This window comes from Vidua macroura, chromosome 5 (assembly GCF_024509145.1).
Source record: "Vidua macroura isolate BioBank_ID:100142 chromosome 5, ASM2450914v1, whole genome shotgun sequence".
NCBI classification, from domain to species: domain Eukaryota; kingdom Metazoa; phylum Chordata; class Aves; order Passeriformes; family Viduidae; genus Vidua; species Vidua macroura.
This window is the reverse complement of record NC_071575.1, coordinates 25724806-25744133: the sequence shown is the minus strand read 5'-3', so window position 1 is coordinate 25744133 and position 19328 is coordinate 25724806. Positions and strand designations below refer to the sequence as shown.

The following is a 19328-nucleotide window of genomic DNA, read 5'->3' as shown; positions in this document are numbered from 1 at the left end:
GGAGAAGGCAGTGGAAGAGCTAAGTTTGGTGTCGAGACCAGAAACTAAAAGAAAGATCAGTTTTGGGTAGTGCTCTCGAAGTGATTAGTAACATTGTTACTGTAGTTGAAGCAAGGGTTAGTCTCAGGCAGTGGGCAAGTTGTTTTGTAACTCTGAAGATTATTTAGGTCACAAATGGGAGTTTTCTGTTCGCAGAGAGCTGTCTTTATTTGAGCTGGAAATGTGGTTTTTGTGCATGTCTCGCCAGGGTAAATGTTATGATTTTCAACAGAGTTGAAAATTATTCTAAGACTTGACCAGCTCTGTGGGACTAGAAGGAAGGCTGATAACAGTGGAATAAAAAAAAGAAAAACAGTAGTTTGGAAATGGCGTGGCAGCCTTTGTGAAATTCATGAAGTTAGATGTGGAGCTGGGGTCTGGGCTGACACAGGATGAACCCAATGGAGCACTGTAACTTTGGCAGGGTTTATTGGGGCCACCATTGGGGGTAGGTGTCAGAGGGTTGAAAAAGCAGTGACTTGTGAGGTCAGAATCTGTGATCCCTTAGAGGTGGTACAGGATAGAGCGCAGGACTGGGGGTGTGAGGGGTCTGTGCATCCATGACTGTGGGGAGGAGGGGGGCATGTAGAACTTTGGGTGTATCAAAGGGATCTAAGAGGAGGCAGGTTCCAAGCAAGCCAAGGAAGTGACATGCAACAGGTAGCTGAGCTGGGAGCTCTTCCTGCAGGACACCAGGAGTGTCCTGCAGGAAGAGTGTTTATGCAGGCTCAAAGAGAGATTTGCCAAGTTGAAATAAGAAATCCAGGCTACTAAATATGCAGAGACCACATCCAACTCACAAACTCCAACTCATCCAACAAGTCATTATCATCTTATATGCTTTACTTGGCATGGATTTCTGGTCACTGCTGGATGGACCTTTGATGTGGCTCAGTTTGACCCTAGAAAATACCCATGTGTTCTGCGTAACTTGTCTCCAATCTCGGACAACACAAATGTATAAATTGAAGTAGACAGATAATTATTTATTTCACAATTGAAGGGCATAATATGCTGGAATAATGACAGTTTTTCAATCTTTAAAAAGACTGGAAAGTGCAGCATGCTCACTAAATTACTATTGTTAAAATTACAAGAGATATTCCCAAATACCTCAAAGCTTAGTGGCATAAATGAGAGCCACATTTCCATGGCCTTCAATGTGTTGCTTGGCAAAGGTGATCTGAGAAGATGAGATGTGTGTGTCATTGCCTTTCTGAGTGGAGGCAGAAATGAAGGTGTTGGGAATCCTGCTATTCCTAAGCCCTGCCATGAAAACCTGTCCATCCAGGCTGTTGTGCACTGCAGGATGTACTGTCTCCAGTGGCCTTACCTTAAAGAACACTTTGATCTCAAAATCTGCTATGAGTAGGCAATATTTGAGATAGAAGAACTGATCCCAAACCTCTGTTTGAACATTCTTGCTTGTATCAGACAGAATTTGAGGGAGAATGCAGCTAGAAAGGTTTTGAGGCCTACCCAGCTTTATATAAACAATGTACCAGAAGTGCAGCTTCAAAGTTAGGAGGGTGTTGAGTGGAGGACTGACATGCTTGAGACGTTTTGCACAATGTTCTTTTCTTCTACCCTTCTTGAGGGGAAAGAAGCAGGAGGCCTCTGTATAAACAGATTTTATTACCAGTACTGTGGCAAGTACTGTGCACAAATTCATTGTGCAGCACGTCTCAAGCTGTGTGAAACAGATTAAATCTTACCTGTAATTTCTAATTAAAAGTCTGTTTTTTAAAAAACTATGTCTTTGGGAGTCAAGTTATATTAATTTCTGTTGGCATTTGCCTTGTGATCTCTGGTGGCTGATCACCCTGGGCGTGAAGCAGGTTATTTGTGGTGCTTCCTTAAATAGTTAATGCATTTCTACTTGGACTGCCTTGAGATAACATTGTCCTGTGGTTGAACTTCTCTCTCTGTAAGCTGGCTTTCTGTGTTGCTTTGCTGTTTCAATCAGGTAAATGAGAATTCAGTGCTGCAGAAAGCTGAAGAAGTGCTTATACATAAAAACTGGCACATAATCCTTTTCACAGGGATTTATGACTGTTTTCTGAGCAATGCATTTAATCATCCCAGTTGTAACTTCAAAGGGAATGAACTACTGAGAGGGAAACCATGGACCTGTACTGGGAAAATGGGTCCCTGTGCCAGCCAGTTCTGCCAAGGAAATAGAAGTCAAGTATAGCAACTACTTTGACATGGTGTTTTCATGGACCTTAGGCTAGAAAATAGCATTAAAATAGACCCCTGTGACATATCAGCTCTTAGTCAGCCAGGCTTGCACACGCTGCCTGGGTGGTGAGGTTCTGCCTGGTTTGTCAGTGCTTTCTGTCATGTGCTCAAAGGTGTTTAAGTTCAGCCCTACGTGTAATATCTGCAGGCATCCAGCAGTCAGGCGTCACTTCTAACAAAAGGGAGAACAGCAATGTTGGTAAAAAATTGCTCTCATGCCTACCCAGGGGCCATACAGCCCATACATTAAGTGTAAACTGTTGTTTTTACTCCAGTGGGTGTTGGGAGTTGGGGGAAGGCCTGGCTGGAAGATGGTGTTCCAAAGGAAAGGCCACCCTGCAGAGAAGGTGGTGCTCCCAGAGCCACAGGAAGGATTTCAGCATCTCTCTTATCCAAGTATTCTTGGTGTGATGAGCAGACCCTGGTAGTGCTGCTCTGGGATTTGGTAGGCATTTCAATGGGCCGTGGTGCTCGCTGCAAGTGCTGGTTACACAGCAAGCCTTCCCTGCCAGAGTCTGCATCTGGAGTAGAGAGTCTGCAGCCTAAGCAGACTCCATTGACTCCTACAGGCCATGTATTTTGCTTTCCAAAATACTTCCACACAGAAGGGGTAGAGAGTGGCCAGTCTCCTGAGACAAAGCAGTGTGCCCAGAACATCCCTTTGGCTCCCACCAGCATTGGGTGGGTAATGCTCTGGGATACAATGAGCCATTTTCAGGAACATTGTCTCAGCAGGTTTATGAGGTCTGGTTTTTAATTTCTTGAGGATCTCAGTGGCTGTCCACAGAACCCTCCATCTGCTGCTGCCTCAGTGATCCTCTTCATAAGCAGTTGCCCACTGCTGGGCACTGCTGGTGAATTTGGGCTGCGCGACTCTGGAACGTGCTGCTGTCAGTGAGGAGCTGAGGGTCAGGTGTGATCACAAGGGATGTCCTCACCCGCAGCACACGGGGGTTTGCAGGGGGAAAACGCTGCGAGGTCAATCCCAGGTTTTCCAGCACTGAGATTCTGACAGGAGGCTTGGGTTTCACTGGAAACTCACGGACTCTTTGAAAGTCTTCTAGATAATTCGGTATTTTTCAGATTCTTAGCCACAGAGTTGAAACAACTGAGAGAGAGCCATTAACCAGAGTAAAGCTCTTCAGGCTGTGTAGCTATAGAAGACAACATGTCTGCTTTTCCCCATGTCCCTGGTGCACACAAGCCCACCTTCCAGAGGAGTTACCTCGCTATTCATCAAGTTTCAGCTCTCTGTTTATCCCTATCTGTCTTTCCTACTCCTGTCCTCTACTGATTGGCAGCTCTTTTCCCTAAATGCAAAAGGTTTGACAAAAGGGAATACACAGATACTTTTCTAGTTACAAGTATTTGCTGTCTAATACTCGCATTTGGACGTTAAATGGAATTTGTCTGTCTGCTGCTTATTTGTGTAGTTTACTCCACTATCTCTGAACGAGCTGGACAGACAGAGTGGGATTTTTTTTCTTCTAAGGCTCTGAAAAGAAAATGTTTAGGCTGACAATATACAGAGCAGAAAAATAAACTTGTGTGGGAAGGTATGACTGGACTGAGAGTTCCCTAGGGGGAGTGTAAATATTACAGTTTGAAGACAATATCCGAAATACCACCACCTGGTTATAATTGCAGCCACATGTGTCCTAGGAGGGCATTATTGTGAACTGACTTGTCAAACACACTTGGGTTTAGGGCTTTGCAAGAGGATGAAGAGAGCCTTGAGCTGAAATCAGTTCAGCTGTTAATACAAATGAGAAGCTCTTTTCCCTAATAAAAAAGCTCTTCTTACCTTTATAGTGAACTGAAACCTCCCTGAGTGCCTGGCAGTGTGCAGGTAGTGTCAGAAGAGCATAACCACAGGTTCTGTGACTTCTGAAAGGGCAAAAATGGTATTCCTGCTTCTGTTTAAGATCCCCACTTTTTCCCCCCCAAAAAAAGAAAGATCCTCCCCTTCTTTTTTCCCCAAGTACTAATTAAGTGCACTTACTACCTGCCTTCTAGACAGGTCCATTTTTCCCCAATCAGGAGAATGGTTTGCCTTTGCTTTGCTAAAATCCCCAGTGCTGGAAGATGTTTCACTTGCAGGTGGGTACCCTGCTGGGTCTTTGTGGGTAGGGTTGTCTGCCAGGAATGGGATGGGTTGGCCCAGAACTGGGTGGCTGGTAGGTTGCAGCACAGTATGCTGAAAAAACAGAAAAATTAGGATCACTGCCCCCACTTTTCCATGCAACTTTGGTGGGATAGAGCTTTGTGGTCAGAGCTTTGTGATCACTCTTGTAGCACAGTTTTAGAAAGAAATCTATTATCTCAGTCCCTGGGTAATGTGGGGAGAAAGCTTAAACTGCTCCAAAATCAGAAAAGACTGGAAATGCCTCATAAATTTCTATACATCTTGTATTTTTTTTTTACCTAGTCTCTCATTCCTTGTGCTCTGATTGCCTGGGTTTGGCACAGCTGAGATGAGGGCTTTTCCAAGCTCGTTGGTCTCTATTACAGCAATGAGTAACGCACAACACAAAATCCTCAAGTATTTTCCTGTCATATTGTTATGGCTTTGAGTGGTACCCTTTGCATTCATTTTTGCAACAGAAACAATCAGTTTAGATAGTTGTTTTCTGCAACAAGTTCTAGATATTAGTCATCTTGTATTTATCTCAAAGCATGCAACAGAACATTGAAACTAAAAAAAATTAAAACTAAACAAACTGGATTGCCATGACAACGCTGGCTACCTACAGGAGGAACTGTGTTTTTCTGAGCATGTGAGAAATGATCAGAATTGAAAAGAACACTTGATACCCACTGAAATGTGGATTTCCATGTTCAATTTGCAAATAAAAAATTTGCTGCGATGCAAATGCTGTTACCTGGCCCGGGGGAAAACTGTTTGCCAGTTAAGAGGCAGAATCATCCAGTCACCTCACCAGTCTGATTTTCATAGAATTAACTGACAGAGTGGGAGATGCTACAGGCAGGAATTTTTCTCCCTTGGAATTCCAGCAGACACCAGAAGCAATATCAAGAAGATCATTAATTTAAAATGTAATTCACTCAGTCAACTAATTATAAGAAAATAGTCTTGTTGCCATTTGCGGGTAGGCTGCTGAAATGTAATTAGCTCCTGGAGTGATTTCAGAATCTTCAAGTCTTTTCAAAATTTGCAAGTTAGTTCCTTGAGGTGCTAGCTTTGGTAAGAGGTTTCTTCCAAACTTTCTTCTGTGTTCAGCTTTCTGCTTAGGCTTGTGCTACGAGAGCCACATAGATGTGAAGGAATATCATATGCTTTTGAGAGCCATAAATAAAAAGCAGCACTGGATTGTCAGTAACTATTATTAGCATCTTGTTATTTTTCTGTTCCTAGTACAAGAATAGCGATAGTTTATAAGTACTTTATTTTATGCAGCCATCCATCATGTTCAAGGACAGGTTACCAATGCTGAAGGCATATCCAAACTTTTGCTTGACTCAGAGCCCGCTGAAGGCTTTGTTGCTGCTTACAAATGCCTCCAAAAGTCAGGCAGTGCCTCCGTGGATCTCGGGTACCGTGACTGCTAATGTCACATGCACGTTCAGAGAGGGAGCTTGGGCTCAGCCGGGAGATGTGGCCAAGGGTTCTCCAGGAGGGTGTCTGCAGAGGCCAGCCAACTGACTGTACACAGGTGGTGATGGTTGTCACATGATTTAAAATGTTTCACTGCTGTTGGAAGAGAGTATTTAAAGACTAATTATTGCCATAGTGGAATGGAGTAATTGTTTTCCTTTGGGAGCAGCAAGCTGTGAACGTGGCTCCCAAGAAGACTGAAACCTCACAAGCACTTGGAAATAGACACTTGTTTACAAACCTGTCCTGATCAGTCAGTGGCCTGCAATTGTCTTCCCGTCTTCAACAGCAGCTTGTCCTACCTTTCCAGCAGAAATGCATTAACTCACAGTGATCTGGCTACTCTGAATACCTCTGAAATTAGGTGGACTTAATTTGTTATGGCAGCAAACCGTTTATTTATTCTGTGCTGTGTAAGGATCTATCAGCTCCTGCCTTATCAGTGAAGATGCAGAAAAGCAGCTAGTCTGTCCTTAACTGCAGTGCTGCAGTTTGCAAAGATCCCAAATGTCATCTTGTTCCTTCCTACCCAGCAGCCCATGGTTTGCATACTAACGTCTATGAATATTGTGATGCTTATTGAAAATGTTAATATGCCAGGGGATAAAAGGACACTCCCTCCAAAAACTGGACTCTCCTTAAAGCATCAAGTGCAAAACCAACTCAGTGCTTCTGGAAATCCTGTCAAATATACATACTTGTAGTAACAATATCATATGCCATGACATTATTCAGATTCATCTAAATAGGCATTCTTTTGTTTTAACAACAAAGCCAGAAATGGATCTCAGTTTGGCTGTGAAGTAAGTAGCTGTAAATAAATACTGGCAGCCGTCTCTGAGCTGATGTGTTGAGGGTGATGGAGAAGTTTGTTTTATTGTGGCTGAGCAGAGGTGGGTCAGGCCACACATAATGGCACAAGTGAGTGTCTTGGTCTGATTAAGTCTCACAAGATTTTGTGTTGCTGTGTTTCTCTGTAATGTGCACCAGAAGGGTTGGTGACTAGAAAGCACATTTGTTTCTTTAGAAAGAACGAACAATCAACATTTTAAGAATTGTTTGAGCAAAATTAGGTTATATTTTTGAGGGATCCTCTCTTAAATAGGGACTGGCTTTTAAATCGCTGCCTCTGTTCAGAGAAGATGGATTTTCTTTCTTTCCCTCTTCTTTAGTACCTCAGGGTGGGGAAGGTAAGGAAAGTGCAGGGGATGGGAAGAGAAGTGTATCAAATGGCTGAAAATCTTAAAAATGTGGGAATATTCCGCTTCTCAGAATTGAGAGTTTAGAAAGATGTGTGGGAAAATGAGGATGTGCCTCTGTGACTGTTTACAGTGAAACATTCCAGCTCAGTAAGCCTCCTTGCTTTTGGGTCACTGTGCTGCTGGAGATGTTTGTTTTTTGGATGAGAAGAGAAACTGATATCCTCACTTTGTAGTTATTTAAATATATTTTCACAGAAATTTAGGGCCCAACACCCATCTGGGAACTTCCTCCCCAGAGTCACGCTTAGCTTCAGTGTCTTATCATTCTACCACAAATCTAATGTTGTCAGTGCTGTTTTAAGGGGCTGCATTTTGACCACAAAGGGCCATGTTTGTAAGTGGCAAGTGAGACAATGCTCTGTCTACATGCCTTGACATTTCTGCTGTCCTTTGTTACCATTCTAATAAACCTGCAAGGTACCATGGCAACTGGGTGTGATAACAGCTGCTGAAGCAGCTCAGATGGAAGAAATCCTATGCAGGATAGAATGCAATTTTTTCCTTTTTTTATTTGCCATTTTCGGTGTTGTGTACAATGTGGACTGTTCCATTTGCAAGCAAAGGATGGGTTTGTCTCTTTGAAGGCTGTCACAATTTGACTTGGTTGACTTCACGATTACTGGAATAATCAATCTGCAGTCTCTTGTACTTAGAACTGTTTAACTTTAGATGCACTTTTTGGTGAGTCGATGCCAAGAAGGAAAAGCCTGGGGCAGAGAGGGATTTTAGTTTGATTTGGTTTTTTTCTTGTTTTCTTTAACCCAGTGGCACACATACTGTTCTTTTTCAGTCATTTGAAAGGCCTGCATACTTTCTCAGAGGACAGCACACTCCCTATTTCCATTCCCCATTAATTTCCTCTCTGTTGAGAATAACAATTATTGAGGATTATAACAATTTGAAATCCCTACTTCCCCATCACTTCTCTGGCACATCTCATGCAATCTGGCCCCAACCCTAAGAAACTGCAATAGGTTCAGCTAAGAATCACTCTGCCCCTCCTTTCTTCAGTATTTCTCCCTGTTCCTTAATTTACAAAGAGAAAAGAGAGAAGGGTCTGACTTTAATTTCTCCATGTTGTGCAGATAGAAGAAATCCTAAATTGTAAGTTAAACCCAGCTAAAGGGATATTTTGTATTGCAGCAGTGATGCAGTGAAGTGTGTAAAAGTTCAATATATATGTATGTACGTGTGTAGTTATTAATTTATTGTTTAAACTGGCAGAAAGTCACTTCAAAAATCTAACATTCAAATGGGATTTGAAGTTCTGTTAGTTTTCCAAAGGCTGGTGCATAGAAACCATGTAAATATTACTGATTTTATGTTATTTCTTCAAATGACCTGTGAAGTGCCCCTCACCTATGGTAGCATCTCTGTTGACAGAGAGGTGTGATGCTGCCTGTTGGTGCAGTGTTGTTGATTAGTTGTTTTTTTGTTGCTTCCTCCTCCCGTGTGGTATGTGGTAAATGCCAAAGGAAGATGTTTCCTGTGCTGGCAGTCATTCCATGTATTGCATTACTTGTTTTCATTGCAGGTTTTTAACTTATTCCTACCTTCTGGCCTTCAATGCGTGGCTGCTGCTGGCACCGATCACGCTGTGCTACGACTGGCAGGTCGGCAGCATCCCTTTGGTCGAGTCCATCTGGGATGTGAGGAACTTAGCCACGGTGTTCTTGGTGCTGGTGATGACATTACTCAGCCTACACTGCATTGCTTCATTCAAGGTAACATCAAGAGCCGTGCAACACAACATAAAAAGAAAATAAATTTTAAAAAATCTTTTGTTTCGTAGTCTTCAGATGAAACGGTTGGTAAGCGCATATTTTCCTCTGGAATGCATTGGAGTGAGGTGAAAAATCATTTCAGTAATAACTAATGCAGGCAAGCTCAACTGATGAAAATGTCTCTCTAGTTGAATGTCTCAGTCTTTAATTGGTCTGATTTGAGGGCAGAACTTGGCCTGGACTCCTGCATTCAATTATTGTTAATGATCCAAACCCCACTGAAGTTGTTAAGCATCTCTGCCTCTCCCATAGTCATTAAGCTTTTTGTCACTTACTTCAAACAGGACTGGGAACTGTCATCTGCTGAGCCTTTTGAAAATAAAATCAATTCCTCTATTTGCACTTTTGCTATGCTTCTAAAACCTAAACACTGGATATATCTCGATGAGATTTTTTTTTCAGCAGAGTAATGGAATGTGGGAAATTGGAAATGGCCTGGAAATTGTTCTTTAGTGTAAATGATACAGTTGGTAAGCCATACTTTCCAATTCAGCATTTCAGAGGTACCATTAATCATATTGCAGAAATGAAAGTGAGGTTGTATAAGCCTTGTCAGAAGTCAGATACTCACTTCCATGGAAGGTTTTTTTTTTTGTGGATCATAGGGAGTTACAAGCTGTTTCTCTTTCAGTTGAGTTGTGGAAGGACAGGTGTCAGTAGTCACTTTGGAAATAGTACAGAAGTTTCTCTTCCTTAAATGTATGTATGGCTGAAAAGCATAGTTGAAGGGTGTCAGGTTTTCAATACCTGTGTTATGCTAAAATGTGCAGGTCATGTACATTTTCAGTCTACCCTGGCAGTCTTCCCTGTGCTCCTGATAAGAGACAGAAAATGAACCAAAACAGTTTGAGACTGCAGGGTTACTAATTTGGATAATGCATTCACAGATGCGGTATAGGAAATATGGGAAAACACCCTATTAGACATTCACTAGTTCTACCTGCAGGTTGTACATCATCTCATATTCATCTTGCCTTCATTACTCACTGCTAGAGATATTCAGAACTGTTTGTATTAGACATAATCCTCTTCTCAGGAAGGTTAATGATAAAATTCTCATTAGCCCAGTACTGAAGACTTCTGAAAAATCTTATTCCATATTCATTGAAGTTTTGTTTGCTTTTTATTTCTTCTCCTGCTGTCAGAACTATATATAGGATTAATATTGTTGGTTTTCTTTGAAAAGATTTTATCATATTTTTATTACTTTTAAAAAAAAACAATTCAGTCTGGATTTATGAATACCACCGTTTGATTTGAAACTTCAAGTTGTAATTTTTTGGTAAGAAATTCAGTTTTGCTCTTGACCACTGTTAATGTTAAACAAGATGAATTTTGCTCTTTGGGCACTTACTTACTAGATGCTTTGAAATTCATCATAAAGATTCCTTTGTGTTTATCCTTGAAAACCTCAAACACTGAATGAGTTGGATCTGTAGTGATCTGCTTTTGTATCCAATCCAGTACAACTAGAAACATCTTGACAAAGTGCTCTCCTGAGCACTTGCAGCCTCCAACAAACCTACTGTGAGCATGGGACTGGTGATGGTTCCTGTGGATCAACATGGACATGTTTCCCTCAGCCCTTGGTATAGAATCACAAAAGGGTTTGGATGGAAGGGACCTTAAAGACCATCCAGTTCCAACCTCCCTGCCATGGCCAGGGCCACCTTGCACTAGACCAGGTGGCTCAGAACCCCATCCAACCTGGCCTTGAACACTTTGAGGGATGGCGCATATGTATGTATATAATTAGAAGTATAATTGGAAATATTTTGCTTTTCAAGAAATTCTACATTTCTGAAGCTATTTTCTGCTTTATTTTTAACAACTCCTGCAGTCTCTGAATTGTGATACTGCCATTCAGTAGTATGAAGATGGTTGTATTGGGCTGAGTAGTACGAATTATCGAGGAAAGCAAACAGGAAGCAGCACTTTTCCTGGAAATAAATGATGCCATTTGACTTCAAACAATCCCTTTTATAACAGGAAGAGGGAAGTTCAGGGCACAAGAACTGCAGGCACAATTCATTGTATTAGGGTCTTAGGAAAACATCTTCCCAAATGCAGCAGCAGTGGCCTTTTATTGGGCATTGCCTCCCCCAGGAAGGACCATACTTCAGTCGAAGCCCAGACAAGCTATTACTCAGTGTTTTACAGCTTAGAGGCAGCACAAGATATATCAGTTGATTTCTCACATTTTGTAAAGTGTAAGATGTTCTACTTTCTTTTTGAAGCAAACAGAATAGTCTTAGCAGCCATTTTTCTCTCCTTTTTCATTGCAAGGTCTAACCTGGAAGAGGTAGCTTGCAATTTCCTAAGGAATGATTGTAGAGTGCAGTCTGTGTGCCTCTCTCTTTTAGAGTGTAGGTGTGCAGGGGTAAGAGAGAATGAAACCTCATATTCATTCTCAGTGGCACCATCGTGTTCCTTTCTGCAGCATGAAGAATGGAAAAGCTAGAAATTGTTTTGACAGCAGTGAAGACATTGGTCCAGTGAACACTGAACTGATTTTCAGTGGCAAGAGGTGATGTGTGTGTATCCACAACACAAACTCACAGGAGACTCACAGAATGTTTTGTGTGGACTGTAATTGGAGAATGCATGGGTTGGATTTCTGCCTTTGTTGTAGTTGAATTTTAAACAGGGATAATTTGTTGACGTTTGTGATTAGGGTAATAACTCTGTTGGGCATGTATGTGTGGTGCTGATAAAGGACATCTAAGGCACAAAGCTTTCTTGTTTCATTTTGTGAACATTGTTATACCTCAGAAAGGGAAGAAACAGTGGAAGATTTCTACCCGTGGGTGCTTTCCTTGGAATTGTCTGTTACTAGATGGGGATTTAGTGATGAAAACTGCAGAAACAAGAGAAAGCAGCTCTCCAGTTTATTTGGAGAGAGAAGCCTCCCTTCTCATCCTGCTTGTACATCTTCACTGTTGTCCGCCTCTTTACTTAATGAGGAGGTCACTTTAAAAATGGCTTTGTTAACTGTGTATAATGTCCATTCTCTGGGTTGCTTCTCCTGTGTAATGTGAATCCCTCTCACTTACCAGCTGGAGAGCTCCCTGTGAGCAGCTCCCCAAGTAGGACTTGTTCTGCTCAACTCTGTGCAGTGCACGTCCTCGCACAGGCTTCAAGCACTGTGCTGGGGACGTGACAAAGGCTGGGGGTTCTATTGAAAATGCCTGCATCCTGGAGGAATTTTAATAGTTGGGAAAAGAGGATGACATTTATTTATTGTTCATTGTTAAAGATAGCCTTGGCTGTGAGGAATGGATGTGGTGTGACTTCTGGATGGATTACAAAGTTACGAGGAAATGGATGAGGCATTCTCTCAGTGGATGTCAAGCATGCCAGTCACAAGGTCAGAAAAATAATCTGGTGCTTCAGAAGGCCACTGGGGTACCCAAGGGCCCATGGCACTGCCTTTCTTTGCTGGAAGATACAGGGAGCACCTGGTGAACTGGAGGGAGGACAGTTCTTGGCATTATCATCAGGACGACAGTTATTTCTTTGACATGTCATAATAATTCAGTGAGCATGAAAGGAAGACCCTTCAGATGTTGGAAGCGCCACTCTGCATGGCATTTTTAGGTCGCTGCCTAATTAGCAGCTTGCCCCATAGTTTTAGCTGTGAGCGTATGTGTACAGAGCACATGATGGATAGGATTCCATTTTCTCTGTGGTACCTGACATATGGAGGGCTGATAGTGGGAAAACTCATGTGTGTAATGGGCTAATTCAGCGGGGTGATCTGGAAAACTAACTTGAAGCAGTGGCTTTTGCACCTAGGCAGTCTGGGGGAGTGTATTGCACCTCATACTGACAGCCCTCACGCATTTGTACTCGTGACCAGCATTGTAAAGGGATCTTCTGGTGGTTCACTGCACCTTCTGCTCGTTCAGCTGGAGCACATAATGATGTGCAGCTGTTTGCTCATGTCCGAGGAGGGAATGCTACTAACATATCACATCAATTAAAAAAAGAATACATCTAGTGTGCTGTATAAGTTTTTTAAAGAACGTGCTTGGCTGTTCTGTGTGAGGTGGCTACATATGGTACAGGAAATTGTGATGCTTTTCAGATTATATTCATGGCATGTGACTGACATATGTATTATCCTGATCTTTCATATGCTACAGTTGGTTTTTTTTCTTATTTCAGATCTAATTTTAAAGGTGATGTTGCCTCTTTGAATTTCCCTGCATGGTGCTTCTTAGCCACGACAGGGCATTTTATACCATATTGTGATTACTTTATTTCGTGCTGTAATTGGCATCATATTGCCGTTTATCTGGTGGATTATATGTATGGATAGCATCTGAGCATATTCTTCAGTGACTTTCAGACTGAATTTCTTGGCTGACAACGTTCAGTACCATCCAGGAGAGGAATGCATTTGCATCTTCTCTTTGTGTGCATGTTTCTGTTGTTTTTGCTAGCACTCATTATGTGTATTTTGTCATGCTATTTACTTTACCCTGCACTCATGAGACCTTTGCCTCGTTTCCCAGGTTTGGCATTTCATTAATAAATCACAGCTTATGGACCTTTCTGGGGAGCAATTGCCTTTTATAATATTCTACAGCAATACTAGCATAGTTAGAAAGTATGCCTAGCAAAATTTATATGCCACAACACTTCCAGAACAATACCTGCTTCAAAGGCACAGCAAGGTGAATAAGACTATTTATTGATGGAGTCTATCTGATGAGCTGGAAACCATAGTCATTTCCATAAAAGGTCCATTTAAAATAAATCCTGCTTTCATTTTCCTGAGGGCCACTTGAATTCCTTCCACATAGAGAGAAGGTCAGGACTGATGTTCTTAATCCTTTGCAGTGATTTTTTTCTGTGCTGCTTCTGTTGTTAATATTTGCTGCAGGGAGAGAGCAATAAGCCAGAAAGACTCTGTTCAGTGAAATCTGGAGGAAGAGGGGAGCCCCTTGCAGGCACCCCGAGCTCGCCGGCCGCATTTCTGCTCTGTCAAGTGCTGCAACCGCATCAGCTGCGAGTGGTTCCTGGTGGGGCTGGGAGGAGCAGGGAAGCCTTCCCAGGGAGCTCGCTGTGCCAGCTGACAGACCTAAGCTAAAGGGAAAAGCTGCCTTAGTCTGTGACTGCTGCTTTGGATTAAAAAGCAACCACAAGAACTGTCAAAATACCTTGTGCATCAGATTTTCTTTTGCTCAGTAGATGTTTGAAAATAACAGGTTTGGAGCGTGGTACTGTGAGTAAATATAACCACAGCTTGAAGTAGTTCTGATTTGGCTCACTATATGAATATATTCAGCATCTCACCAAATGGGCTCTTACTGCCTGCAGCGTGGTGTAGGTAATTATCACGGGGGCAGGTAGGTCTGCCATTTTCAACATACTGAGGCTGAATTACTCCTTTTATTCTGCCATTTTCTTCTTCTGATTTGAGTTAGTATCTCAAGGCCTACTCAGAGATGAAAGATTTTGAAATGGCACAGTAGTAGGGGTGAGCAGGAGAGTGCAGGTGAAATGAGGAGCAAGAAATTTACAGCTGGGAGAGGTAATAATTGTTCATTGTGGCTACTTGGCCTTCGTTAAACATTGAGGTGCTAAGCTATTGTGTGGGGTTTTTTTGTGTTAGGCTCTTCTTGTTCCATGTTACCCTCTCAAGAGCAAATTTACCATGAACCGAGTTGCTTTTCCAAAGATTGTGCTTTTATGTACTGCAAATTTGTGCATTGAATTTTAGCTGTTTTGTTTTTTTTTGTTTTCCCCACCTAGTCAGGCAGCCTGCAGTCACAAAATGAAAGGGAAGAGGGAAAAGCAACCACAAGGTGAAAAGGATTATTCTAATTCCTGGAGCAATTTGTTGATTTTCCTATTTCCTTTTGGAATGTTCCACTTCCCTTTCAAAGATTTGTGTGCTTCTTCATCCTGCTCAAATTGGCTTGTCAAGTGGAATTAGAGGTTGCAGAGATTAAGGATTGGGAAAATGAGCTTATATCTTAAGGGAATTTCAGAAACCTGTGTGAGAAAGACCATAAACACACAGCTGAATGGATGGGTAGCTGACTTCTACAGGGAAAAAGAAAATAGCAGATATTAAAATTTTACTCTTAAGATGCTAATATAAAATATGAAATATTATGGGATATATTTCTGTGGCCTGTTACGGGAATGGGAAAGGACTGCTTTCTGCTTTAATTCCATAACTGAAAGTCAGATTTCCAGAGGTGTTGGGCACCCGCAATTCTCATGCAGGTAAAGTTTTTAGGCATTTTCAGCATTTCTGAAAACCGTGCTGTTTTGCCTAGTACAGACCAGCACTTCCTTCCTTCTGGAAACAGAGAGGGAATGATCTTGTTAGGGTGGTCTGAGACATGTGCTGAGGAATTCTCTTCAGATAATCCTGGGTGAGGAAGCCAGTGCTCCTTTCCAGGGTTTTGGTTTCAGATTCTGACTGTATGTTTCAGTTTCTGGTGTATGTTTGCCTGTGCACTAGCACCTGAAGAGGTGCTGCTGCTGGTGAACTGGAAAGTAGTTTCTGTTGTTGCCAAATACTTGAAATAGTGTCAGTGTGTCAGGTAGTTAATAAACAGTCAGCAGTGATTATCAAAATAGCATTAGAAATCCATGGCTATTTCTATCAAAACTAGATGATCACCAAGAAAAATTTAGTTATTTTAGGAAATGAGTGAGTTACTAAGCCTGGCATTCAACTAGCTGATGCTACTGAAGATGCTGATTTTTAATTTTTTTTTTTTTAATGAGATGAGAAAATAAAACTCCTATAAAGTGTAGTGATTACAGAATTTGTGGCTCTTTTTCTAGGAGCAAGTGATTAAGACAGGTGTCTGAGCCAGTTTTGAAGGTGGTAAGTTACCTTTTGCTTACCAAATGCTTGAGTTTTTCGGACCATCTGTTGACACCGGACTGTTGGCATCATTCACTTGGAAGCAGTGGCACAAGCAGCAGAGTGAAATAACCACAGCTCCACAGTGCCCTCCTGTTTGGTCATAGTAGATAAAGATGTGTGTGTCCCTTCCAGATTTCTGCTGGTGACCTGAAGGAGAGCATGCTGATAGTGCATGGAGCATGGTACAGCTCTGCCATGGCACATCTGTGTGTGCACCAGGTGGGACTTGGAAACACCCAGAGTTCCTGTGAGCTTTAGAACCAGAGAGATTTTTTTTTTTTTTTTCCTTTGAAGGAATCAATCCCTAGGGTTAATTCCTGATTAGCTTAATGCTTTCTTTTTATCACCTTATGCTTGAATGGAGAGTGAAATTGACATGCTTCTACACCAACCCTTTTATTGTGGAAAGTGCAAGAGTGGGTGTTTGCAGATGCTGACCTCTTGCCAGGTGAGGTGCTGCCAGTGGCTTGATGGAGGCTGGTGAGGAGTCACATTGCTGAGCCACTTGTACCTTCATGAGAGAGTGCTACAGCAGGAATAGATGAAGCAGTGTTGTGTGCAAATGGATGTTAGGAATAAGCTGAAGGGTTTAATCAAGGGTTTGTACAAGTGGATGTTAGGAATAAACTGAAGAAATGTCATCCTCTGTCTGTGGTCTGCAGAGAGTCATGCAGCTTCTCTGAGTCTCTGTGTCTCTTTTGATGGATAATGCACTTACCTCCTAGGCCTGGAAGCATTTGAAAATGTGAATAGCAATCATTGCTTTTATGCAGCTGTGCACTACCAACCTTCCTGGATGCAGCTTTTCTGCACATGCAGTCAGGTGTTCCAAGCAGAACATCTCACTGCCTGCAATGGGCCATCCAGAGCTCCCTGTCACAGGGATTGAAGCCTTTGGTAGGATGGAGGTCTTTACTCCATGGAGCTGTTGAATCTAAAGGGTGGAGAGGTGACACTTGTCTCAGTCTCAAAAAATACTGTTAGAGGAAGGAACGAAACCCATTTGATTGCCTTTCCATCAAACAGGCAAGCACGTATAAACACTTTCAGAAACATTCCGAGGTAGAACAGAATGGAATTTGCTTGGATTTGTTTGCCCAGCTGCTGTCTTCCCTGAGGTGCAGCTTAGTCCAGCCAGGAGAAATGCTGTCCTCACAGCTCTGCTTTTCAGTGCCTCAGCCCTTGGAGGTGCCAGGTGATGTGAATATCAGTCCTGTCAGCACAGTGCAGACTTCATGGATCTGGCACCTCAGACCATGCTTCCCCCAGGGGAAAAGTAAGGAATTGGTGGTGGGCTTATGCAAGCCCATAGTTATGGCAGTTATGTTGAAGTGACCTGTGCACCTCCTGCACTCACACTTAGAGGGCTCTGCCTTGTAGAAGACTTGTGCTTTAGTGGTAGGCAGCAAATACTTATTTATGGCTCAGGAATATGTGTTACATGTAAAATGGAAAGACCTCTTCAGTTGTAAATTCTAGAGTTTCTTCTTTTTCCCCCAAATTGCTAAGGAAGTAATTTTTGAGATTTATTGCTGTATTGATCATGTTTGACCTTGGAGTGATTCTTTGATATTCTGTTTGAGACAGTGGGACACTTTTTTTTTGCATTGCCCTTGGGAGAAATAGTTTTCTTTAGTTCTTTGATAAGTCAGTGAAAAGAAAGTTAGAAAGCTCTTTTTTTAAATCAGTTTTTGGTTTGGTTTGTTGTTTTATTGGTGGGTTTTTTTTGTTACAGTATAATGAAGGCCTAATTGTAATGAGTTAGATGTGAATTTCAGAACTCCTCCCTCCCACCAAGCTATTTACTATAAAAATGCTATTTTGATTTGAAATTGGTTTGTCTTTGACAAGAGAAATCGTTCTAAAGTTAATTCAAATGTGTTTGTTGATTCCCCCCCCCACCAGAGACTACAGTGACAGAAAGACAAGCTTTGTATTTCCAAAAGAAAGAACTGTCTTTAAGAGAAAAGGAATTGTCTCTCTGAATGCAGTGATCTATAATTTCTAATCCTAGCTATTTTATTTTAAGGAGAAAGGAAGACAAACAAAATTGCCTATTACTCTTTAAAAGCTTTTACTACTGCTCTGGGCACCTGGAAGATTCTGATTCTGACACCTTTACCTCAGCTATCTCAAGTGGGATCATATGACCCAAGTAGCTAAACCAAATAAATGGTCCTAATATTTCTTTTTTTTTTTCTTTGCCAGGAAAATGTAACAGCTTATGTATAGGTTGGATTTATTTTATTTAGAAAAACACGTGGAGGGAATTTCCTATGGCTTGTGTTGCATGGGAGATGCTGCTGCCCTCTGTTCCTGCAGCCCCACAAGTGGCTCACAGGCACGACCACACGTAGCACAAAACCAGCTGAAGCCTGGCCTTCAAGGACCAGCTCTTTCCAAAAGCCTTTGCCTTAATGGAATGCTTAAAAAAGGGGACTGTCAGGTAATTTTTTTTTCAGAAATAAGGAGCACCATGGAGGGTTCTGCTGCTCCATGAGGCTGGTTTGTGTGTGCTGGGTTCCAATCTCTGAGCCCTGCCCAAGGGACTGAGTTGGCAGCTCTCAGTGGCATTAGCACAGAGTTATGACTTGTTATGGGGAGAAAAAGGGCATGCAGAACCATTTGATCATTTAGCTGAGCAAATTCCCACATTTTCCTCTTTGCCAGTTGATGTACAAGTTTTATTTGTCTTTCTCTAGCATTCAGTTTCCTTTGCTTATCTGCAATGCTGCAGCCTTAAATAACACCATGTCCTTCCTAGAGATGTTTAACTAGAGATTGTTTTCCCAATTATTGATTTAATGATCAACAGCTGGAGAAATATTTGATAGCTGGTTTGTTTGAAAGCAAGTGTGTATATTGGGGACGGAGAATGTTGTATTTGCTACCAGTACACTCCCTTAGGCCCAACATACCTTGTTGTGCCTCATGGACCTTAGGGTCGAACCCCTGGGGTACAGTGGTAGCAGAAGATGGGCACCATAATCAGGTCAGACAAAGTGGGAAGGGAGAGTCAAATGGCAGGAGAAAAATGGAGTATATTTCCAGATCTGGGTGGGGAGGGAAGTTGAAGTTGAGCTAGAACTGGTAGTTTTGATTCAGAGTTGAGAAGAAATTTTTAATCCTTTTTTTTTCCTATTCAGTTTTCTGTCATAATTACCAGGCACCTCTGCTCATCATCTTTATGGATTGATGTCTCCTTCAGCTCTGAGAATAATGTGCTTTAGATGCTGTTGTGACTGCATGTAGGCACTAGTAACTGTGAATCCAAGATACTGAAAAAGTGGATAATAGGAGTACTATAGATAACTGTGGTGCTATTTAAAACACATATTGATAAAGAAGTTCGGAGATGTGAATTCTACTCCTCTCTCTGCCTCATGATTCCTCTTTCAGCCAGGAGAAATCCTTGCACTTTCTTGTGATCCTGTGGTTCAGCTCCTCTAAAGTGACATCAGAACCTCCTGACTTGTACCCTTGCTTTTGGT

The 19328-nt window shown here is 41.9% G+C and overlaps 1 protein-coding gene across 1 annotated transcript in view; it reads left to right on the top strand.

The window, feature by feature from the left end:
- The window catches only part of TMTC1 (transmembrane O-mannosyltransferase targeting cadherins 1), a 134909-nt gene that overhangs the window by 53738 nt on the left and 61843 nt on the right, over window positions 1-19328 (top strand). The window contains exon 8 of the mRNA XM_053978431.1: window positions 8693-8882. Coding sequence (XP_053834406.1) covers window positions 8693-8882 — 190 coding nt within the window. The remainder of the gene's footprint in view (window positions 1-8692; window positions 8883-19328) is intronic.